Below are 25,954 nucleotides of genomic sequence, written 5' to 3'. Positions count from 1 at the left end.
CAATATAATCTATGCTGTAGGGTTTCAAAGAAGGGGGGGGATCACCTTGGGTTAAAATATAAATAAATAGACTGGGAACATCTCACAGAAGAGGAAGTAGTTGGTGCTGCGCATGTCACTGGAGTCTGAGAACCACATGGACACTTTGTTTAGTCCTCTGAGCATTCTTGGTTCCACATTGTCTCCTCCTTCCATCTCATACAATTCTACCTACCCTCTTTTTATCCCCTCCTTCCCTCAGTTAGGCTCAGTAGCAGAAACTCCCAGGAAACAAATACAATTTCACATCTTGCCTTACAACAAGCTGAAAGCTTTCTCTACAGGAGCAACTTTGCTAAAGGAACTGGTAAAGACAGAGATCTCATGACTCAGAATTGGGGGGAAAAGAAATAGGAGAGGATTGAAATAATATTGTGGGGTTTTTTTCAATACCTCGCTGTTCTGGACACTTTAAACATATTATGTAATTCTCACATTTTTTTGTTTTTCATATGGGGAAACTGAGGTTAGTTAAATGAGGTACATTTTTGTTAGTGGATAAGCAGAAATGTGAATCTAGGTCTTCAGGCTCCACAGCTGATGGTCTTTTCACATCATCACACTTCCCTTAACAGATGTAGGAGTCTTAAATTACATAGAGGGGTCAATCCTGAGGATAACTATCTTTAGGAAAAGAGAGCTATCTCATTAATATTTTCTTTATTTTCAATCTTTTACTTTATTTTTATTTTTACTGCAGAAGAGATTAACCTGTATCCCAGATGGAGACCTTTCTGCTGCTACTTGGCCTGAGGTTGATTCTTGCAGGATCTTCAGGAAACAAAATGGAGACAATTAAAGAAGAATTTTCAGAGGAAAAGATGCAACATGATATGACAAAAAGTGACCAAGAAAAACAGACCATTGAGGTATTAATAAACTTGATTCTGTTATGTAAAAATACCAGCCTTAGCATGTCCAAGGATGTTATGTCTGCGTTATTGACATTCAGAAGATTACATTATAGTTTCCCCAAAGGAAACAGTCCAGGTAATGACAAAGAGAATTTCAATGACATTGTGAAAGTTTCAGGTCATGCAAGTTGAGCCATAACTTCATTCTTGCCTCCATGGAAGTGATCCACAGGGTCCCCAAGGCTCCCAGCTGCCAGCATGGACAAAATCTTAGCATAAGTTGCTCCGAGAGCCCAGAACTGGAGACCACTATGGGCCAGCTCACTACAAGCAAACAATTTTCCAGGTGCCAATACCACAGTGTTGCCTCATTAAAGAAAATATTGGCAGTGCTAACAGGTCATTCTCTGATGAGCTGGTTAGTTAGTGGCTCTAAATTGTAAATCCCACAGAGCTGTGAGACTATAGTCTATCTGAAGAACATACTTATTATCATTATTATTTATTGCCTTCTGTTATCCACTTCTACCCTTTTAGCACTATAGTAAACTCCTGATTACTTATACTAATTGTAAGAATAAAAAAATCCAAAATTGTAGGCCCTGACCTGTTGGCTCAGTGGTAGAGCATCAGCCCAGCGTGTGGATGTTCCAGGTTCGATTCCAGGTCAGGGTGCACAGGAGAGGCGCCCATCTGCTTCTCCACCCCTCCCTCTCTCGCTTCTCTCTCTCTCCTTCCCTCTCTCTTCTCTTCCCCTCCTGCAGCCAAGGCTCAATTAGAGAGAGTTGGCCCTGGGCACTGAGGATGGCTGCATGGCCTCCACCACAGGCGCTAAAAATGGCTCTGGTTGCAATGGAGCAAGGGCCCCAGATGGGCAGAGCATCACCCTCTAGTGGGCTTGCCTGGTGGATCCCTGTCCAGGCACATGCAGGAGTCTCTCTCTGCCTACCCTCCTCTCACTAAAAAAAAATAAAAAAAAATAATACAATTTTTTTAAATTGTGGATAATTTGATTAAAATTTATAACTGCTGGAGTGCAGATACTTTCTCTTCTTTCTCTCTCTCTCTCTCTCTCTCTCTTTGTCTGAACCAAACTGAATTCCATCCTAGTTCAGCTATAAATCCAAAAAGCAGAGTTCACTCAACTTGAAAGAATTAAGGAAAGAAGGCCAATAACCAATATAGAAAATTGAAAATTAATTGTACTGCCACTGAGACTATTCAGAGACATAGTGAACGGGCACAGGGGATATTATTATTACTGTTCTTCAAAGCAACATGTGCCCTGATGCAGGCACACAAATGTGAGCACCCATCTGTGCAACCAGAGGTCGGCCTGCTCTCCAGAAGGTGCCAAAGGGAGAAGATCTTCTGCCTTAGCTGCTGCCCTCAGGCAACAGCTCCAGCCCCCTGCAATCTTCTTCCACCTCCTTTCTCATCCTTATCTATTTCACAGGTTGCTACAGAAGGAAGAAATAAAGTGCTTATTGAAAGTTTTGCTCAAGTATAGTCTTGAGTCCCTGGAGCAGAGGAATGGCAAGCCATGGAGGAATAAAGGAGGTAGAAAGATAAGAAATAGGAAGTCCCAGGCAGAATTAGTTTTCAATCTTGCTTTCTCATGTTGTAGTGATTATTTTTATCATCAATTGTTTATTTGTGTCTTTATGGTTCAATACTCTACATAAAATATGGGCAGTTATCTTGTTCATTAATATGTGCTTATATACTCCTGTTCTCTATTCTTACATCCTCCCTCCATCCTGAGACAACTTGTTTAATGTCCTCATTTTAAATAAATAGATGTGAATGAGTATTACACCACTATAATACTTCTTGTACATCACTCTTTGTATATCAACCTTCCTAATGTTTTTTACATTTGATGCAGAATTCTCATTATAGCAAAACTGCAAAACTTTGACAATCAACAAACATACAGCATGAGGGTATATATTTTTGTATCTTTTAGGGGGGTTTTCTTGTCAGTGTGGTGATGGTTAAAATAAACGATCACTATGGGCTTAGCCAAATAGGTAATGTCATGAGTACTCAATTTGCACTTGGCAGGTGGGGAGAAAGTGACAGAGGGAAATGACCGGGGCCCAGCGTTCTTGCTTCTGTAGAAGGAGAACCCAGGGCCCTGGAAGGGACACATGCTCACCATGTTCCATGTGGTGAGGCCGGTGCTACCACCCACTCATTCATGGGGTGGGCTCTGTCCATGGCAGAGCGGTCCAGTGGGTCTCTTCTTGGTTCAAATTTCAGTAACTTCTTTCTCCCAATAGAATCTTATTGAAGATAAAGTCCAGCTCTGGATGATGGGCATGTTGGCCCCAGAGACAATAACTGTTCAAGCCCTGGGAATGTTTTTTGGTAATCTGTAAGAAAAAGCAAATCCAGCCCAGTTTAGATCTCAGTACAGATTTCTCCCTTCACCAGAGGAGAAATGCAAAGACCCAGAACAGATACCTCTTTCTACATCAGGAGCCTCTCTAAAGACCAAAGCTTTCCACTTCTCTGAAGGAATCAGGAGCTCTAGACCCTATTCCAAGCTTTTGGTATTCTGATCTCCCAAGATCCATCTAACCAGCATACTGTGAAGTCTAAAAGATGTCAAATGTACAGGTGCCATATAGAGTCAGAGGCTCTGAGTGCTTACACTTCTCACCGTGGAAGCCTGTTGCCCTTTTGACATGATGTGCTTCCTGAGATCTCTCACAATGACAATAGGCGGGGGATTCTTGATTTTGAAACATTAAATTTTCATGTTTCTTTTCTGCTCCCACACTATAGAAGGCTCCCTTTTTCTTGTAGAGAAGCATCAACTCAGTTGTGGCACTTTTTAGTTGCTAATTGATTGCTTCTTGTATGTGCCTTGTATGGAGCCATGGGGCTCCACCCGAGCCAGTGACCCCTTGCCCAAGCCAGTAACCTTGGGTTCAAGCCAGCGACCTTTCAGCTCAAGCCAGTGACCATGGGATTACGTCAATGATCCCATGCTTAAGCTGGCGACCCTCTGCTCAAGTTGGTGAGCCTGGCTCAAGTCAGTGGCCTCAGGATTTTGAATCTGGGTCCTCACCATCTCAGGTTGATGCTCTATCCACTGCACCACCACTGGTTAGAGAGGGAGGGAGGGAGGGAGGAAGAAAAAGAGAGGCAGGCCAGTAGGCAGGCAGGCAGACAGACAAAAATATCAATCTGTTCCTGTATATGCCCCGACCAGAAACCAAACCAACCAAACTGTACAGCCGGGGCTCTATTCATTTGAGGCTGCTCTCTTCACAGTCCACAGAGCTGTGTCCTTGTCTTCATCACTTTAGTGGGCTGATCTTGATTCCCTTCTTCTTTCCTTTCTCATTCTGACCATTCAGTCATCTCAGACCATCCAGTCTCATCAGCCCACTTGACTAAAAATAGTCCCCAAAGTGTCTCTGTGCTTGTTAGAAAAATAACTGAGAGGTAGATATGTGTCATATATCCTGTAGCTGAAAGGCAACATTGAAGGAAATGAAATGAGGTGATAAAAGAGACAGATCTAACCATAAGGAAGATGAAGAGAAGAGTCAGGTTGAGAAAGAAAGCTGGGAATGGAGTGTTACAGAAGTCTGAGAAAGGGAGACTGAGAGGTTATTTAGCATAAGAGAAGTGCCCTACTTGTCTCTGCCCATTTCCTCTATTTTCCCAACATAAAGTGAACTCAATTTCTTTAATCAACTTTTTTGAAGTGAAAAAAGTCCCTGGCCTCAAGCGCCCAGAAAGTCACCGAATTAAGGAGAAAGGTTTTGCAACATCACAGGTAAATTTTTATGTTTTATTGAGTCAACATCTTTCACCAAAAACAGTCATTTCATATCACTGGGTATCAATGTCCTTCTCTACACAATGAGGAGGTTGGATTAAACGTGGCTTCTCAGTCTTTGGTCTACATCAGGATCACTGTGAGGCAGCTTTCGGGTTGCCCACCCCAAACCACCCTCCTTGCTCTCAAGACAAAGAGGTAGAGTGAGGCCCAGGGCTGCTCAGCCAAATGCCCTTTCCCAGGCTCTCTGAGCAGAAGTGGTATGTGCTACTTCTAGGTCAAGGTCTTATGACACTGAACTGGCCTCCTCTGTGATTTTTTTTTTCTTCTCAACAGCTAGATTCCAAAAAATGGACACAAGTGTGACTCATCCTTATTAATGTAGATGATGATAATGTCCTAGGAAGAGCCTGAACAGCAAAAGGGAAGGATGCCACATGCTGCCTAACTGCGTGAAGCAGAGTTATCAAGCCAACCTGGACTGCTCATTTTGGGGCTGTTATATGGGAGAGAAATAAAGATGTCTATTTCAAATCAACTATACTTTGAGATTTAGTTCCATCAGGTTAGCTTTTCCATAACAACTGTAATAACTATAGGAGATATTATTAAATACAAATTCCTGGGCACTAATCCAGAAGATTTGGGTTCTACAGAAAAGAGAAAGGACTACAGTATGTGGGATGTTTAGAAGAGTGTTAAGTTTGCTGATGTGCACCGAAGTTTGAACATCACTAGATTAGGTGAACTAAAAGCTTTCTAGTTAGAGAACGTCCTGATTCTAATCCCAGTTAGGGGAGAAAGGGTGACTGCCAGTGTATTCAGAACTTTCAAAGATAGCACGAGAGAAAAAGAAATCATTTTAACTCAAAGAACATCCACCCCTACACAGTGTCCCAAACTGCAAAGCAGAGTACCCCCAAACTCCCTAGCTACGGATAGATACATCTTGGAAGAAACACAGGTCATGTAAGCAGGAGTCAGGTTTCTTCTTAAAATAGTGGGTGAGAAGTTGGCAGTGTGTCACACATGAAATGCATCCTTTGTACTCCAGCAACCAGAGAACTGGCAGGTTTGGGATAAGATCACTATTTAAAATCTTTAAACCTTCGTGATGAAGAAATGAAGCACAAAGACTTTAGGTAATGTACAAAGTCACACAAATGGTTCCCAGGAAGAAACAAGGACACTCTGATTCCATACATAGTGGTCGGCGAACTCATTAGTCAACAGAGCCAAATATCAACAGTACAACAATTGAAATTTCTTTTGAAAGCCAAATTTTTAAAACTTAAACTATATAGGTAGGTACATTCCTTATCAAGGTAGTGCCCGCACATGGTATTTTGTGGAAGAGCCACACTCAAGGGGCCAAAGAGCCGCATGTGGCTCACGAGCCACAGTTTGCCATCCAGGGCATAGGCCATGCTTTTAGCCATTCATCTTTATTTGATAGGAAAAAGCAAACTGGCCCGTATCTACACAGAAAGGTGATGGTGGAACACTCCTGAATAAATTCCATCCCACAGCACTCTTCTGAGAATTGAATGGTAGCTGTCATTATTACTTTTCTTATGATTAGATCAGTGCACTTCTTAAGCACACAACTGGAGAGAAACATTTGCAGTATATATGACTGACAAATGGTTGGCATCTTCAATATATAAAGAGATCTGTCAATTTACTAAGATAAAATGAACATACCTACAGAAAAGCAAGCAAGGAACTCAAACAGAAAATTAACAAAAGAAAAAATGGTCATTAAACATTTGGAAATTGTTTCCTTTTACTAAAGGTAATATAAATAAAAACAATGCAATATCATTTTTTACATGCTCAATTGGCAGAAATAAGATTAAAAAAATAATAACATAGTGCTGGCATAGGTCCAGGAAAGTAGACATTCTCATGCACTGCTCCTGGGAAAACAAACAAACTGGTGAATTTGCTGTCTTTCTAGGGAACAGTTTGAACTAAGCCTCACTCTAGTTTTTAGATCCCTGCACATTTGGTTTCTTGACTTCACTGATGACTCTCTTCCCTCCTTTCATCCAGCCTTCAGATAAACTCAACTTCTTCAGCTTCAGCCCTGCTAGGTCTCTGAATTCAGGACCTCATAGGAAGACCTGAGTAGGCCCTGGCACGTGTCTTTCACAGGGTCAAAGAGAAGGGCTGCAGGAGCTGGCAGAGCCCTGGGCAGGTGAGAGCTGCAGGCCATGTTGCTTGCCTGTGCTCTCAGTGCTGTCCCAGCTTAGGTTGTTCCAAGAACTCCATGTTCTTCATTATGGAAATGTGGCTGAGCTCTTGGATCTATCACAAGAAATACCCCTTCTGAGAGCTCTCCTGGGCACAGGAGTCTGGGGCAGTTAGAGGAGGAATTGGCAAGGGGGAGCAAAGTTGGGAGGATAGGCTCTAGAACATGCCCACACAAAGAGTGACACCTGGTCCCTTCTATCACTATTTATTCCTTCTTCATCCAACTTCCATGTTCTCTTCTCTTGACCAGATTGTGCCCTCAATACACAGCCTTCTTCTGCACCTTGCATGGCTTCTGCTTTCTAACTTCCTTCCAGGTTTTGCACCATTTAACCTTATGTGTTCTTCTCTGTGTGTCTTGCATTTGAACTGACTGTTCAGGGATAAGGTGACAAGTTGGACAGATTTCTGGAGCCAAGCCACCCACGTAACTTTCACTGAAAGCTCAGTATTCCATCTGCCTTGGTTTCAGTCCTTGTGGGGCAACCTGTTCGTCCAGCGCTAATGGAACACATGACATTGAGTTGCTCAGGTGGAAAGGACAAGAACGGCACAAATTGCTGGACTCACCCTGCGTGCACATCAAGCCTTGCTGGGGGTTGCCTCTGAGCAGCTCCCTAGCCTACCAAATTCCTCCTTGTCTTCCTTTAGAAAATTCTGGATCTGCTCAGTTGTCTTTATGAAAATCATATTCATTGTAACCATTTTTAAGAAAAGGCAAAAATAATGCCTTTTCTTACTATACAAGGTATTATATACAGAACAATAATATAATATATTAGGAGAGAAAGATGCCTCTGCCTGTGAAAGAACTAAAATCTCAAACTTGATAGGTGATCCATTAAAATAGCTAAAATTTGAATAGAAAAAGAAAAGAGAACTAAGAATGGGAAGAAACACATGAATAGGAGGAGTGGAAATATGGTTGATACCGCTATAATCACTCCAGCTTTCTTTTGACTAGCATTAGCATAGTATATAATTTCACATCCTTCACTGTTAGTTAAACACTTTATGTCTTCATATAAAGTGCATTTCTTGTAGACAGTGTGTTGCTGAGTTTTGTGTTCTTTAAATCCAGTCTGACTGTCACTAGCTTTTATTTGGTATGCTTAAACCGTTTACATTTAATGAAATTATCAATATGGTTAGTTTGGATCTAACATCGTTTTGTTTTCTCTTATTCTTTGTTCCCTTTTTCTTATTTTTTGGGGACTTCATTTAGATTTATCAAAAAATTTTCATGATTCCATTTATCTCCTTTGTTGATTTTTTTTTTTGAGAAAGAGAGAGAGAGAGAAAGAGAGAGAGAGGAACAGACAGGGACAGATAAAAAGGGAGAGAAGTGAGAAGCATTAACTCATAGTTGTGGCACTTAAGTTATTCATTGTTTGCTTTCTCATATGTGCCTTGGCCAGGGTGCTCCAGCTGAGCCAGAGACCCTTTGCTCAAGCCAGTGACCTTGGGTTCAAGCCAGCAACCTTTGGGCTCAAGCCAGCGACCTTGAGGTCATGTCTATGATCCCACATTCAAGCCAGTTGACCCTGCACTCAAGCTGGCAACCTTGGGGTTTCAAACATGAATCTTAAGCATCCCAGTCCAACGCTTTATTCACTGCACCAGTGCCTGGTCAGGCCTTTGTTGACTTTTTACTTGGATCTCCTTGTTTTGTTAATTTAGTAGTTGCATTGAATTTTTACTATATATCTTTAATTTAGCGTATGTTCAACTGATGTATTGTTTCATTTATTAAGACCCTATGGTAATACACTTCCATTTCTCTCTTTCAAATTTTATTTTATTGTTGCATTTTACTTTGAAATATGATATGTATTCCATTATACATTGCTACTGTTTTTTAAATTTTAAATAAGTTAAATGGTAAGAAAAAAAGAACATTTATTTGCCCATGTAGTTACTATTTACAGTGTTCTTTGTTCCCTGATGTAGATTCAGATTTCCAACTCTTTAATTTTCCCCTTGCCTGTTTGATTTTTTGTACTGTAGGTTTGCTGGTGATTAATAATTTTTTTTTTTTTTTTTTTTTTTTGTGAGAGGAGGGGAGTTAGAGATACAGACACCCACATGTACCCTGACCAGGATTCACCTGGCAACCCCTGTCTGGGGCCAATACTTGAATCAATCGAGCTAACCTCAGCACCTGGGCCGATGGAACCAGTCGAGCCACTGGCTGTGGGAAGAGAAGAGCAAGAGAAGGGCGAGGGGAAGGGGGAAAGAAGCAGATGGTCACTTCTCATGTGTGCCCTGGCTGGGAATCAAACCTGGGATGTCCACATGCCAGGCCAATGTTCTATCCACTAAGTCAACCAGACAGGGCCAGGTGATGAATACTTTAAATTTCATAATCTGAGAAAATTTATATTTTTCCTTAGTGTTTTAAAGACATTTTTGCCAGGTACAGAATTTCTACATTGACAGTTTTTTTACTTTGAGTATTTTAATGTTGTTTTCCCACTGTATTCTTACTTAAATTGTTTCAGATGAGAAATCTAATGTCACCCTTATCTTTGTTTCTCTGGCCATAGCATGTCATTTTTCTGAGGCTGTATTACTGTACTGAAGGCGTCCATTTGGCCATGCACAGAAAAGCCCAATAAAACACAAATAGGAGTTTGCAGCCAAAAAAGTAAGGATTTATTAAGGAGATGTCACTATACCCAAAGTCACAGGTATCTCATGTGCAAAGACCTGACACCCCCATCCCCAGGGGATGGATTATATAGGAAAAAATCATTAGTTATAGTGACTAATGGAGTTAGGGGTTATGGCCTCTACTGATTGGTTGGCATTAGGGTAGGGGGTAGGTGATTATTACATCTGATCCTAATGTCATCCAGAGCATTGCCTCTACTGGTTGTACAAGGATGCAGTCAGTGAGGTCATTCGGGAGCTGAAACACAACTTAGGTGTAGATATTATTTTTAGTTTGACCAAAACTTTGTCTCTGTGGTCAACAGACCTGAAGCTTTGTTTCTAAGACTACTGGGTACTGACCAGAACCTTATTGTCCTGAAAGCTTAATGATTAAGCAACAAAGAGGGAGGTGGGTGAGTCAGGGCACCAGGTGAGGTCAGTTTGATTCAAAGGGAAAAAAAACAAAATAAAAGACCAAATTAAAGAAAATAAGGTTTCTGCAGTTATAGCTGCTTCTATAATTTTCTCTTCATTGTTATTTTTTTTCTTCCCAGTTTGATTATGATGTGTCTTGATATAGTTTTCTTCATGTTTTTTTGTGTTTGGGATTTGTTGAATTTTTTTTTGGATTTGTGAATTTATACTTTTCATCAGGTTTTGAAAGTTTTTGGTCATTATTACTTCCAATTTTTTCTTCATCCTCCTGCTTCTCTTCTTCAGAGACTCAAATTTGAGGTCACTTGAATTCATTCTACTGCTTACTGATGCTCTTTTCACATTTGTTTTCTTTTTCTCTGTTTCATTCCTATTGTTTTCTATTTACTAATCTTTCTTCTGCAATATCTTATCTGCCATTAACCCCATTCAGTGTATTTTTCATCTCACACATTGTAGTTTTATCTTTAAAAGTTTGATTTAGTCTTTTTTTTCCTATCGTCCATTAATCCACTTAACTTTTTGCACATAAAGAATACTGTCATAATAGTGGTATTAATGTCCTGCCTCCTTGCCTGTTCTGGGTCATTATTTTTTCTGGTAAATTTTAATTAGTTGGTTATTTTCTTCATTATACTTTGTGTTTTCCTGCTTCCTTTTATGCTTAGTAATTTTTCATTGGATGCCAAACATTGTGAATTTTACCTTGTTGCTTTACTTGTGTATGGATATTTTTGCATTCCTATAAATCTTCTTGAAGTTTTTTCTAGAATACACATAAACTATTTGGAACCACATGGATCCTTAGGCAGGTTCAGAGCAGGAAGGGCTAACTATTCCCCATTACTGAGGCAAGATCTTCCTAGTACTCTAACTGATGTCCATGAGTTTTGACTTTTTTCATTTGGCTTGAGGGAGGGGGCAGGCCCTATTCCTTCTGTTCCTTTTAGATGGTTCTTCCTCTGCCTCAGGTGACTTTTTCCCACACATGTAATAAATGGTACTTTGCTGAATACATGAGTGCATGAGGGGAAACTCTTGCAGGTCTAGCTTTGCCTCAAGGTAGCTCTTTTCTTTCTGGTACCTTTTCCTATGGACTCAAGTTTTCTTGGCCTCTTTATTTCCTCAATTTCATCTCCTCAACTCAGGTAGTTTCCAGGCTCTTCCTAAATTTGCTCTTCCTTCGCTTTTGCTGAAATTTCTCTCAAGATAGCAAGCTGGGTGAATTGTAGGGCTCAGCTTGTTTGTTTACTATCTCTAAGAATCACTGTGTTTTGTTGCCTGATGATCTGTATCTTGAAAATAATTTTTCTAGCATTTTGTCACGTGTTTTTTTTCTTCATTGTTTCATGTGGGAGGGTAAATCAGGTCCATGTTACACATTCTTGACTGGAAAATAGTATTAGTACTTTTATTTTCTCATTTTAAAATCAAGTCTAAAGTATTTTTATCTAAACAGGCTTTCTACAAATTTTTAGAGCTAAATGACCTCTTCTTACTTTTCTAGTAGGAAAGTAGATATATCACATAGAGTCACACTCATGATAGCATATACAGTAAGTGATGCAAAAGCTAAAAAACAGAGGATGAGTGGAGATTTCATAGGAAATAGGAATACTTTGTTAAGTCATAAATCGGCAATTCGTTTTTATTGCTGTAGAATATTGGGAGAAAAGACAAGAATTTTTTATTTCTATAACACAAGAAATTGTCATACTTCTGGGTCTTGATAGCTCAAAAAGATGTTAATGGCTTTGTGTCAAATTTAAACATTTTCAGCTATCTGAAATATGAGGAAAATGATACTCTGTTTGATATTAAGACAATTTATAACAGAAAGAGAAACTGTTGATGCCAAACAACACTCACATACAAGGAATTAAACTTTCTGTTTTAGTAGGATAAATTCAGATACTTTGATCTTTCTAATTGTGTCAGAAAGGTGGAACACACCTAAAATAACAAGTAAATTTTGCTGCCTCTCTTGACAGTTGTGATTTTGGGGCACATATGTTGGATTCAGAAAAAAATTTCACTATTTTTGCTCCTGAGTTTGAGAAGCTATTTCACACTGCACACATCTTGAAAGTATTTTTTCAGAAAGTTGCTGGGTTTTGCAATTTATTTTTGTTGTCTCCTGCCATTAGAGATTATTGTGTTATTGTGTGTGTGTGTGTTGTTTTCTATGTATTTGTGTAATGAGTATGTAATTCAATCTATGTGTGTAATCAAGTCTTTAATTTCCTTTATGCCTGTGCTCTTGTTATGTTTAATAAAGACATCCCTTACTAACTACAAAATTATGAAAATATTCTAGCATATATATTTGTATCAATATTCTTAATGATGTTTTTAAAATATTACTTTGATCTCTAGTTTATTATACATTGAGGAGTGTGTGTGTGTGTGTGTGTGTGTGTTATGAACACTGGGATCTTTATTTTTTTTTCTTGAGATAAAGCCCGTTGTCTCACTGGATTTATTCTCTTTTTTCCAAGCAAAGTCTCCCCTAATGTGCTTCATACTTTTATATTCTTGCTATTCTTGATGTCTCAGAAGGACTAAATGTGAAATCAAACCAAACCAGTGGCCATATCCTGGTCTATATCTTCTAAACTCACATTGGCATTATAGAAAAAAAATATCAGGTATCAATATAACAAATCCTTTAAAAATTGTGTAGGATCATACAATAAAAAAGTAACACAGGGCATGAGTAAATATAAATTTGTCAAAAATATAATCAATTGTGAAGAGATTTCTGTAATCCAAGAGCTGGCTTGCTTGACTATATTTTTGCAAAGTAATATGTTGAAATTACTCTACATTGGTGCTCTGAAGGTTGATTTTTCATTTATTGAGTAACATGTAGTTTGTATATACCTATTCTGTGTGCCTCTGTAAACTCAGATACTCCAGTCTATACCATGGCCCTAAGGAGAAGAAATGTCTTTAATTGAGCAAAATATGTGAATTTCAAAGAACCCATTGATCCTCTTATGATCCACAAGGATCACATTTTTCCCAGATTTTCTCAATATGACACAAGTTTCAGTTTGGTTATGGGTATAAAGACCTGAAGCATAATTGTTGCTTTAAAATGTTTGTGAGAATTATACATGAATCTGGTTAAAGTCTACATTTTTCTTGTACAATTTAACTAAGGGCTACTCTGAGACTTACTTACAAAGTAAGTCCAATTTTAAGACTGAGCTTTTTAACTTATCTGTACTCAACCACTCAAACTAAGAAACGGGCTGGTATAAAAATGTGGCATTGTAAGAAATCGATACTTAACATTGAAGACCATGTATGACCAGATCTTAAAAACTCATTTTAGGCCCTGGCTGGCTCAGTGGATGGAGCGTTGGCCAGGCGTGTGGATATCTTGGGTTCCATCCCAGACCAGGGCACACATGAGAAAGGACCATCTGCTTCTCTTCCCCTCCGTCTCCCCCTTCTCTCTCTTTCTCTCCTCCTTTAGCCAGTGGCTCTAGTGATTCAAGCATCACTGTGGGCACTAAGAATAGCTCAGCTGGTCCAAGTGTTGGCCTCAGACACTGAAGACAGCTTGGTTGATTCAAGCATTGGCCCCAGATGGGGGTTGCCAGGTGGATCCTGGTGAGGGTGCATGCGGAAGTCTGTCTCCCTATCTCCCCTCCTCTCACTTAAAAAAAGAAAATTCTACTTTAAGTGATACTTTTTTAGAGCTACTTACTTTAAATTTAAAAAAAAAATGGGCACCTGGCCCTGGCCGATTGACGCTCGGTAGTAGAGCATCAGCCTGGCTTGTGGATGTCTCGGGTTTAATTCTCAGTCAGGGCACACAGGAGAAGCGACCACTGCTTTGCCATCCCTCCCCTCACCCTTCTCTCTCTCTCTCTCCCACTCTTCACTTTCCACAGCCATGGCTCAATTGGTTTGAACATATCGGCCCAGGCATTGAGGATGGCTCCTGGAGCCTCCACCTCAGGTCTTAAAAATAGTTCTGTTGGAAGCATGGCCCCAGATGGGGGTTGCAGGGTGGATTTCAGTCAGGGTGCATGCAGGAGTCTGTCTCTCTAGCTACCCTCCTCTCACTTGGAAAAGAAGACAAAGGAAGAAACAAAAGTAAGCACCTTCATAGATAACAATCAAAAATAACCATTCAGAAATAACAATTTATTAAGCTTTGTGTTGGTACCCCTTCTCCTACCATGTTTTCTGCATTTCCATTAATTGGGTTCAAATTATAGATATAGCTCAGTGTTTTGATTTTTCATTAGCCATTTGTAACAGACATTTGTTACTTTTGTATTTGTTCTCCATTCCCTTTTTGTGTTGTAGGAAACAACCCTTCAGTCAGCAACTGGAATTCTGCTGGGGTTTTAATTGTTTGATTTTGCCTTTACTTCACAAAGCTTAAGGTCAGCCAATCAGAGGATCCCACATGCTTAGATTTATTCATGTGATAGAAACAAGGCCAATCAGAAAAATTATTTTTCTTGGATGAAAGTAGGAGAAGAAAGCACTCTCTATAAAGGTGACAATGATTTTTTCTGCCACTGCATGAAGAGTCCTTGCATGAGAATGAGATAGTCTAGGAAGCAGAATAGAATAAAAGAGAAACAAAACAAGAGTCTAGTGAACGATTTAATTTCTTCACTTTTCTGTGCCTGTTGGACTTCTGCATTCTGTAAGTTAAATAGTTCCTCCTGCGTTTAAGTGAATTTGTTTGATACTTTTGCCACTTGTAACCAGAGAGTCTTACCGCTATAATATTTAAAACATTTCATATCTCTAAAATTTAATTCATTATATGTAAATTCTGGAAAATAATCTATTTTAAGAATATACAATTCTGTGAATATAGAATACTATCTTAAATATTAGCTCCTGTTGCAATGTAGTGTTTTTGTCATTTTTAGAAACTGATACCAGATTCAATTTACACTTTCCCATAATTTTTTGATATTTATATTTTCAAATTTTTGTCTCTATTAAGTAAAACTTGCTATCCATATTTGCATGCTTAGAATTCTAGCAATTAAAACTGGTGCTAAAAGTTTCAGTTATTTTATTTTATTTATTTTTATTTTATTTATTTTTTGAAGCTGGAAACGGGGAGGCAGTCAGACAGACTCCCGCATGCACCCGACCGGGATCCACCCGGCACGCCCACTAGGGGGCAATGCTCTGCCCATCCGGGGTGTCGCTCTGTTGCGACTAAAAGTTTCAGTTTTTTAAAAGCATTTTATTATTATTATTATTTTTTTTTTCATTTTTCTGAAGCTGGAAACAGGGAGAGACAGTCAGACAGACTCCCGCATGCGCCCGACCGGGATCCACCCGGCACGCCCACCAGGGGCGGTGCTCTGCCCCCCAGGGGGCGATGCTCTGCCCATCCTGGGCGTCGCCATATTGCGACCAGAGCCACTCTAGCGCCTGAGGCAGAGGCCACAGAGCCATCCCCAGCGCCCGGGCCATCTTTGCTCCAATGGAGCCTTGGCTGCGGGAGGGGAAGAGAGAGACAGAGAGGAAAGCGCGGCGGAGGGGTGGAGAAGCAAATGGGCGCTTCTCCTATGTGCCCTGGCCGGGAATCGAACCCGGGTCCTCCGAACGCTAGGCCGACGCTCTACCGCTGAGCCAACCGGCCAGGGCCGCATTTTATTATTTTTGCCAAATGTTTTATTCTAATCAGAAATGCATGGTCGCCAGCACTGAATTTGTAAGGTTTTATAATTATTGCAAATTTGGGCCCTGGCCAGTTGGCTCAGTGGTAGAGCATTGGCCTGGCATGCAGGAGTCCCCGGTTCGATTCCCAGCCAGGGCACACAGGAGAAGCGCCCATCTGCTTCTCCACCCCTCCCCCTTTCTTTCCTCTCTGTCTCTCTCTTCCCCTCCCGCAGCCAAGGCTCCGTTGGAGCAAAGATGGCCCGGACGCTGAGGATGGCTCTGTGGCCTCTGCCTCAGGCGCTAGGATGGCTCTGGATGCAACAGAGCAATGCCCCAGAGGGGCAGAGCATCGCCCCCTGGTGGGCGTGCCGGGTGGATCCCGGTCGGGCACATGCAGGAGTCTGTCTGACTGTCTCTCCCCGTTTCCAGCTTCAGAAGAAAAAAAAAAAAAAAGCAATTTACTTTAAAAATACCACTTAATAATCCCTCAGAAATACATATACATTCATGTACCTAAGGGGCCTATGGCTCATCTGATCTTTATTTTTTTTAATTGTAGTTACATAAAGTACTGAGCTGGGACTCAGGATCTGCATCTTAGGAGGAGAGGCCCTCCCCAGACTATGAAGTCTAAGCTGCTCTAACACTCCCAATCAAGTTAAAAAGCAGAGAGAAAAAATAGGATTTGAACAGGTATTTGTACATTCATATTCAAAACAGCATTATTCACAAAAGCCAGAAAGTGAGAACAATTCATCTCAATCTTTTACCAAAATCACTTACTGGAAGCATTTCTTTCCCCACTGTTTTGGGATTTTTTTTAATCAAAAAGCATATTTTTATGTACAGGGTAGAGCAAAAAATAGGTTTGCTGTTGTGAGTACAAGAAACACAGAGTTTATTCTTGTATTATTATTTATTAATTATTGGATTACTTTTCATATGATTAACTGTAAACTCACTTTTTCCCCACCCTGGTAAACTAAGAAAGTGCTTTGCAAACTTTAGTGGGCTAAGAGTCACCTTGTGAATTTGTTTGAAGTGCAAATTTCTGAACCCATTCACAGAGACTGTGATTAATGAAGTCTGAGGAAAAACCAAGGAGCCTGGATAAATTACCAGCAAAAACTTAAGAAACATGGCATGAGCATGTTGCAACACTATCTTCTCAGTGTTCTCTGTCTTCCACTTCTCTATCCATCTATTTCTTTAATCACCATTCCTAGACTCTGCCTCTATGTTCTCAGTACTAAACTTTTGAACAGAGGAACAAATATAATTCTTCATTAGTTATCATAATGCTTTATAAAATGACCATAAGAAAAATATTATTAGTGCTTGAATAGATAAATCTATTCTCAAAACTAAATAGATCATTCAGAAACAGAATTATTTAATATATAAAGTAATTTTTAAATTAAAGGTGAGAGAATGAATTTTTTTTTTTTTTTTTTTTTTGTATTTTTCTGAAGTTAGAAATGGGGAGGCAGTCAGACAGACTCCTACATGTGCCTGACCGGGATCCACCCGGCACACCCACCAGAGGGCAATGCTCTGCCCATCTGGGGCGTCGCTCTGTTGCAACCAGAGCCATTCTAGCACCTGAGGCAGAGGCCAAGAGCCATCTTCAGCGCCTGGGCCAACTTTGCTCCAATGGAGCCGTGGCTGTGGGGGGGAAGAGAGAGACAGAGAGGAAGGAGAGGGGGAGGGGTGGAGAAGCAGATGGGCACTTCTCCTGTGTGCCCTGGCTGGGAATTGAACCTGGGACTCCTGCATGCCAGGCCAACGCTCTACCACTGAGCCAACCGGCCAGGGCGAGAGAATGAATTTTATTCCCCCAAATAATTTGTAGTGGAATTATGTATAAACCACGTAAAAAAAAAATCCACCTCTCACTATACTTCAAAATCAATTTCAGATGGATGAAAGACTTATTTAAAAATCCATAAAAGGGATAAAATAGAGTGTAAGTGAAAATGCATATACTTTGGGGATGAAAAAATATTTTGAGAGACCTGAAATCACAACTTGAATTCATAAAGCATTAGGAAGTTTGAGAATATACAAAATGAAGAGATGTCCTGGTAAGCCCAGGTGCATGTCCTCAATAGGTTACAGGACCACGAGGGCCTGAACTCTGCTGTCCTATTCTCTCCAACCCAGATGTCACAAGGCTCCCGGTTCTACTAATAGAAATGTGTACTGAGCTCCCTGGACCATCATAATGGAATCACTCTTCTGAAGAGATTCCTTGGAGGAGACTAGTGAGATGTGAGGGCAGGGATGGAAGGAACATGGTCAGTGCCCCTTTTCACAGCACCATTTTTTAAACCATTTTTTTTTCCTGTCCCATCTTCAGATCTCCCATCTTCAATTTTCCTAGTCTTTCCACTTTCTGATGTGTGCTCCCAACAACCTTTTTTTTTTAATTTTTAAAATATTTTATTTATTGATTTCAGAGAGAGGAGAGAGAGAGAGAGAAAGTAGGGGAGGAGTGGGAAGCATCAACTCATAGTTGCTTCTTGTCTGTGCCTTACCTGGCAGGCCAACGCCGTGACCACAGTGACCCAGGAGGATATTTCATCCACTGCACCATCACAGCTCAGGCCGATCTTCCTTTAATTCCACCATTCTCTGAGCTTTTCTACCCACTTATATACAGACTTGGCTCTATCCTGGAACCAGAGGCTCTTTGTCTTCATCTCCATGTAGGCTGGGGTCTCTGGGTTACCAGTATTGGAGAGTCACTCAGATTGCCTTAAGGGAGGACTTCTTTTTACCAAGTGCACAGTGGAATAAGAAACCCCAGGAAACTCCTACAACCGCACAGCAAGGCTTCATGGCATGTGGGCCAGCTTATCACAGCACTCTAGTGGTATTAGCTACTTTGGTGGTCTCTCTGCTTCTGTTAGTCTCTTCTCATAGAGTTACAAAGACACCCTAGAAAAGGATGTTCAGCCTGACCTGTGGTGGCACAGAGGATAAAGACTCAACCTGGAACGCTGAGGTCCCCGGTTTGAAGCCCGAGGCTTGTCTGGTCACAGGCACAGATGAGAAATAACTAAGAGGCAATGCTTCCCACCACTTCCCTTCTCCTCCCCCATCCCCAGGCCTATCGCTCTCTCTTTCTCTCTCCTCTCTCTAAACCTCAAAACAAAAATCTTTAAAGAAAAATGAAAATGGTGTACAGTCTAGCTCAGGAAGGGAAACTAGACTGATGAAGAACAGCATTAAGAAAAGAAATGTTGCCTGACCTGTGGTGGCGCAGTGGATAAAGCATCGACCTGGAAATGCTGAGGTTGCCGGTTCGAAACCCTGGGCTTGCCTGGTCAAGGCACATATGGGAGTTGATGCTTCCAGCTCCTCCCCACCTTCTCTCTCTGTCTCTCTCTGTCCCTTTCTCTCTCCTCTCTAAAAAAAGAAAAGAAAAGAAATGTTAAAATCAGACAGACTTGTGACCTGGGCCTGAACCAGAATTCTGCCAGGCCTAACATTCGATTTTTTTTTTTTTTTTTTGTATTTTTCTGAAGCTGGAAACAGGGAGAGACAGTCAGACAGACTCCCGCATGCGCCCGACCGGGATCCACCCGGCACGCCCACCAGGGGACGACGCTCTGCCCACCAGGGGGCGATGCTCTGCCCCTCCGGGGCGTCACTCTGTCTCGACCAGAGCCACTCCAGCGCCCCGGGCAGAGGCCAAGGAGCCATCCCCAAATGGGCGCCTCTCCTACGTGCCCTGGCCAGGAATCAAACCCAGGTCCCCCGCACGCCAGGCCGACGCTCCACTGCTAAGCCAACCGGCCAGGGCCTAACATTCTATTTTTAAGCAAGCAACCACCCTTCACAAAGTGATGCTAATTATAGTAAAAAGAAAAATGCAATACTATATCATATTTATCATGAGGTCGTTTGGATGATGATGATGATGATGATGATGATGATGATGATACTGTGTGTATAGTTCTTAGCATAGTGCTTGGCACATACTAGCTAATTATGCTTGCCATTATTGTTTATTATTTTATTTTAGGGTGACCCCCAAAATTTATCTCAGCTACTCACACTTGTTCTTCTCTCTTTCTATTTCAAGCCCCTGTTCTCTTAGGAAAGGTCAATATCCCGTGTCAGGTTCTCTCCAGCCCAGCTCTTGAAACATCCATTCTTGAAGTATAGACAATACAAGGACTGAAAGAGGTAAGGAGGTCACAAGCAAAGATGGGCCTGGAAACCTGCTCTTCAGCACACTTGAGGTGCTTCCTTTACTCTGGGAAGAACGATTCCTTGGAGAATTAACAGTCTAATTTAGAATAGGAATGGAAAATGATTGCTAGGCCTAGGACTCCTCTATGAAAGATGACACTTTCCACTAAAAAGTAGACTGAGATCTGTGGTGGCGCAGTGGATAAAGTGTTGGCCTGGAAATGCTGAGGTTGCTGGTTCGAAACCCTGGGCTTGCCTGGTCAAGGCACATATGGGAGTTGATGCTTCCAGCTCCTTCCCCTTCTCTTTCTTCTCTCTCTCTCTCTCTCTCTCTCTCTCTCTCTCTCTCTCTCTCTCCTTTCTAAAAATGAATAAATAAAATTTAAAAAACCAACCAAACAAACAAAAAAGTAGACTGTGCCCTGATGTCTAGCAATTAGCACGATTCCTGGGACACATGGTACTTCTTCTGTTTAGGCTCTTTTAAGGCAAATTTAGAATTATATATATATGTTAACATTTAATGTAATTATCAGGAAGCATAATAATAATGTGCCTCATCAATTTATACTAAATTAAATATTTTCATTTCTTTTTTAAGGAATATAATATTTTTAGAAAATGTAAGTCATCTACCTAGTTTCACATATTTGTGTAGCAAAGATACTTGCTCAAACACATTTAAAGTATTGGGGAAATATGAGTGCAGCCTACTGTGATATGAATAGATTTAGAAATACACAGAGAGGGAAGTGATGTAATGATTGAAATCTCTGATGAGGGAGTTACCATAATTGCAAACAGGAAATAGGCACACAAGAATGAAGAGAGTTAAGGGATGCAGAAAACTGATCAGAGCAGAAACCATGGAGTCCACCTAGGAGAAAAATAAGGGAGAAAGAAACAAAGTGTACCTCAGTGGAGAAGTTACTCTGAGTGGTAAGAGGAAACAGAGGAGACTGCAAAATGGACAGATCCATTCCAAGAGATGCGGTAGTGGTAAAGACAGGTCAGCACATGGGGTTCTCTGACTCTATGGACCTTGTTTGATCCCTTCTCCAAGGGCATCATCTGTAGTCAGAGGTGAGCAAGAGGAGAAGGTCCCAAGATGGAAGAATTTGTTTTTGTAACAGTAAGATGTTATTAAGGGGAGGGTGAATCATTTATCTTTCTTTTCAGTGCAAGTTCTTAACTCCTTAAAAGGAAACTGATGCACATGTTCCCAGTGGAGGGAGCACATGAGCCTTCTTTTTGCCTCTCTTCCTCTCTCCCTACTGCTGTCTTGATTTCCTTTTTTTCTTCCTTCCCACCTTTTGTCTCTCTTTTGCTCTCTTCCTCATTCCTTTCTTGTTTCCTTCTCTCCCTCCTTACTTTTATCTCTCTCCCTTTCTCCTTTTCTCAGAGGTGGATTAAGGTTGATTGAGGTCCCAGGCGCAGAAGAAAATATTGGGCCCCCGTCATTAGAAAATAGTGTAAAGTTGGGGGATTTGCAGGGCCCTTCAGAAGTCAGGGCCCACGGTGCGCGCCCGCCATTAAATCCACCTCTGCCTTTTCTCTCCTTCCTTTCTCAGTCTAGACTGAACATAGGTCTAGTAAGATCAGTTTTTAGTCAATATTTCAGAAGTACTTAGATTCTGAGTCATCAATTTGAAAATGACCCAAAGTCTTAGAGCTCACAAAAGCAATCGGTGGTGAAAACAGAGCCTGCACAGGAATAGAAAGGGCACAGTGTCACAGCAGAACATACCTCCATGTCTCTTGTATTCCCACAGGAACTATGCGAGCGCTGCTTACCACACAGTCCCTGCCTCTGCTCCTCCTGCTGCTGCAGCCACTTCCATTGCAGATTCTAATGTTAGGTGGATATTTGGGTTCAAGAGTTAATCTGTCACAAGACTTTTTAGATTATTTGGATCTTTTGTATGGTACAGGGCCTACCAAACCACCTACGGAAAACACTTTCCTACAGAATGTCGTAGTTGATAAGGACATACCATTAAATCATTACGATTACTGTAATATACAAATGAAGTATAAAAAGATTCACAGCAGGTTTAAGTGTAAGAAGGAACATTTCTTCCTCCGAGCACAATATTGGGATTTGAAAAGGACCTGTAACAGCGTGCTTGTGCCATGTAAGAACGGAGTTAAGAACTGTCATAAGGGCATGAAGTTAATGGAAGGAGTGTACTGTAATTTAACAAGTGGAGTTAGGATGCCAGGATGTGAGTATGATTCTTTTTACAAGGTAGGATATATCCTTCTCATTTGTAAATGGGAAGGTTTCATAGAACATTTTCCTCTTCAGTTAGAAGATATTTTGGATAAACCTGACAGGCGGTACGGTGGCCGTCATTAAGAAGATATCTTTTAACCACTCTTCTAGAAGAGTATTCTCTGAAAGGTTAGACTGGGAGGATATACCCCTCTCCATGATGATTCTTATAGGTCAAAATTAAGAATGATAATTTTGATCCATTCATTTTAATCACGCAACTCCCTCTCTTTTTCTTCTAACACCATGCACAGGCACAGGGGCTAGGTCCAAAGACAGTGATCTGAGATGTAGTTTTAAACAGGACATGTGATTGAGCACATTTTGAATGTGTTATGAGGATGGATGCTTGTAGTAAAAGGATGATCACCATCAAGAGGAACAGAAAATGGTTGCCTGAAGTGTGCTTCAAAGTTGTACTCATGTGAATCTCTGCTTCAGTAGAAACAATAAAGTGCATTGACCTAGCAAGTGTCTCTGATGTGGTTATGTGGAATTTCTGAGTTTGGAATTATATTTCTCTGTGACACAAGCTCTCAAAACCCCTTGAAAAATTGTGCAATTTGTCTTTCTAGCACCCTTATTTGTAGATATTTTGCTTGTTCTGTTCTTTCCATGCAACACAATATTCATGAGAAAATGAAGATGTAGATTCTAATTGGAGACATCTCAGGATAAATACATAAATATTCAGAATAGAAAACTCCTCAAAGTGCTTTTCAATTATTCAACTCTACTTTTGTGAATTCCCATAGCACTGATTGAGCTTAAACATCACTGTTCACAAAACTATAAACAATTCATCATTGTCTGACATAATCACATTTATTCACAATTCCTAGCTTTAGTTTCTATAGGTTTGGCTTTATCCACTTTCAAAAAAAGGCTGGAGAGTCAGTATGATAAAAGAAATCTATCTGTCCAGTTTAGTAATAATGTCTCCTTTTGTCTATGAAACTTCTTGATGTCATTTTATAATTATTCCCGATAACTAACATACAACAAAATGGGATAAGGAGTAGTGATGGGGGGTGGTAGGGAGAGTATCCATTTCTCTTGTACATTTCTCTGCAATTCAATCTGCTCATCTTTTTACCATTTCCTATCCTTGCCTTCAGACTTAGAGCTGAAGTAAATAGGGGTCTAGGATTCATTCATTTATCAATAAGGATTTATTTAATGTTTATGTATGCCAGTCATTTTGGCAGCAATTGAACCCACAAAGTGAAACCTGGGTATCTGGTTATAGGTTAAGTTGTTACTAAAGCCAGAATTCAAACAGATTCAGACATACATAGTTAACTGGTGAAGTTGTATTTGATAGGATTCTAGTTACATGAGGAGGATTGCTGAAGAGGAAGGTCTCTGCATGATAGAAAATGAAAACTGAGCAAAGAAGCAAGAATGGTGTTTTATTTCTATCTCTCCACCCCATACTCCACATACAGATAACACGCACCTGGCCTTTTTGATCAGTGTTTAAACACTATGGAGAGAAAAGCTTTAAGTAGAATATTATTAAAGCTCTTTTGATGAGAGACTGAAGAACAAACAATATTGTGTTTGTGCTTAGGGGAATGAAGAGTAATACTGAGTGATAAATGTATAATCTTTTTCTTTCCCAAAGAAAAACCACATAACTCTAAATCTTCCAACTACATGGTTTTGATGCTGTTAGAAGAAAGCTCATCTTGATATAGAAACCAAGTGTCATGGAGGCACTGGCAGCTATAACATCAATCAAGTTCCCATAAGTGTCTCTGAGGGCAAAAGATACCATCAAGAAAGACTGGAGTTGGCCTTGGCCAGTGGCTCAGTGGATAGGGCGTCAGCTCAGCATATGAATATCCTGGGTTCAATTCTCAGTCAGAGCCCACAGGAAAAGTGACCATCTGCTTCTCTCTTCCTGTCTCTCCCCCTTCTCATCCTCTTCCCCTCCAGCAGCCGTGGCTTAATTCATTTTAATTCATTAAGACCCAGAACCTGAGGATAGCTCAGTTGTTTTGAGCATTGGCCCCAGACAGGTGTTGCCAGGTGGATCCTGGTCAGGGTGCATGCTGAAGTCTACCTTACTATATCCCCTCCTCTCACCAAAAAAAAAAAAGACTGGAGTAGAAGAAATAAAAGACACTACTTGATACACATGACCTCCTATTCGAGAGTGTCTTGAGATTTCCCCTGGAGAATCCTTGATATAATAGATATGACATGAGTGAGATTTTAAAGCATCTGGAGGGTTACTGTGGTGCAGACACTACCTGTTGTCCCTCAATAAGTGTAATCCTTTTCTTTATCTGCGAGTTGCAATAAGAACCTGAAATTTTACCTGAGCACACAGCTGCTATCCAACATAAAAGATATCTCCTAGGATTTTGGTGTGGGGTTTTTTTCTTGTTGTTTTTTTAAATTAAAATTGACCATGTGTATAATTTCTAGACAATGGGATGTCTATGGAAAATAAGTGAAATGAGTAAAACTTCTGGACATATCCTAGAAAGGAAGAGGAATCCCCTAACTTTTCCTTCTTTGGTTCCTAACGACTGGCATACAGACATGATGAAACTAAATCAGCTATCTTGGATCCTGTCATGGAAGCCATGTGCTAAGTTTGGCAGAGCAACAAATTAGAAAGAGCCCATATATCTAACCCCATGGAATACCCTACCAAACCTGAACTGATTATTTCTGAACTTTAGAAAAATAAATGTGGTGCACTCTCATGTTTATCACAGCATTATTCACAGTGACTAAGACATAGAAACAACCAAAATGTCCTTTGATAGAAGATTGGTTAAAGAAGAAGTGGTACATATATACAATGGAATACTACTCAGTCATAAGAAATGGTGACATATTGCCATTTATGCAACATAGATGGACCTTGAGAACACTATACTAAGTGAAATAAGTAAATCAGAAAAAGCTAAAAACTATATAATTTCATACATAAGTAGGATATAAATCTGAGATTCATGGACATATATAAAATTGAAGTGGTTACCAGGGGGAGGTGGTTGGGGGAGAGGAGTAAAGAAGGACAAATACACAGTGATGGACAATTATTTGACTTTGGGTGATGAACATACAATGCAATCAACAGTTCAAATGCTGTAGAAGTGTTCATCTGAAACCTGTGTACTCTTATTGATCAATGTCACCCCATTAAATTTAATTTCTAAATAAATAAAAGAAATGTAGGATAACCTCAGAGTAATGGCTCCATGTGAGAAGCCCTTGATCTCTCCCCTTGAAATTTCAACAAATTAAACAGCTATAATACAGCAAGCAATCCCAGCTGGGTTTGCAGGCTTACCTGAAAAGATCCATGCATCAAATGGACTAAGGGTGGAAAGGGTAGAGGAGGGGGCAGAAGATCTGACACATTCCCAGTGGGGCTCCAGATAGGAGAGAAACCAGATTGCCTAGGTTTTTATCTGTTGGGGCCGGAGAGAGGGGGTAAAACCCAAGGTTACTAGATCTTCCTCTCTCAGGTGGAGAGGAGAGATTGGGGAACAGTTGGAGAGGTACAGAATCAAAGTAGCAGCAGAGCGAGAGATCACTGCCAGTGTTCCTACAGTATTCCAGCAGCCCACACTCAATGCAGAGAAAGAAAAATATAAAGAGCAGCCCTCCAAACTCCCAGATCCTCCCTCCTCCCCTCATAGGGTACAGAGTGTGACAGACACCTACCCCACAATTAGTTCTACAGGATCACTCTTTCCACTGAGGAACAGAGGTTCTCTGTGTCTAGTTCCCTGATCTTTTGTGACATAGGAAGGAGCCCCT

At 40.6% G+C, this 25,954-nt stretch overlaps 2 protein-coding genes across 2 annotated transcripts; both read left to right on the top strand.

The window, feature by feature from the left end:
- The first annotated feature begins 761 nt into the window (after nt 1-761).
- RNASE11 (ribonuclease A family member 11 (inactive)) lies at nt 762-1,336 on the top strand. The gene is given in 2 exon segments (XM_066277966.1): nt 762-1,068; nt 1,071-1,336. Coding segments are annotated over 2 exon segments (573 nt in total).
- A 20,334-nt stretch (nt 1,337-21,670) lies between these two features.
- On the top strand, nt 21,671-22,252 carry RNASE9 (ribonuclease A family member 9 (inactive)). The gene has a single exon (XM_066276706.1). It carries the CDS (start codon nt 21,671-21,673, stop codon nt 22,250-22,252), a length of 582 nt encoding a protein of 193 aa, XP_066132803.1.
- The last annotated feature ends 3,702 nt before the right edge of the window (nt 22,253-25,954 follow it).

The sequence above is a fragment of the Saccopteryx bilineata genome, chromosome 4 (genome assembly GCF_036850765.1).
Source record: "Saccopteryx bilineata isolate mSacBil1 chromosome 4, mSacBil1_pri_phased_curated, whole genome shotgun sequence".
NCBI classification, from domain to species: Eukaryota; Metazoa; Chordata; class Mammalia; order Chiroptera; family Emballonuridae; genus Saccopteryx; species Saccopteryx bilineata.
Note: the sequence above shows the minus strand (reverse complement) of the source record. Positions and strands in the feature narration are given on the sequence as shown.

Excerpts from the sequence above, each read along its gene's own strand:
- RNASE9 (XM_066276706.1), top strand. The coding sequence starts at position 21,671 with ATGCGAGCGCTGCTTACCACACAGTCCCTGCCTCTGCTCCTCCTGCTG.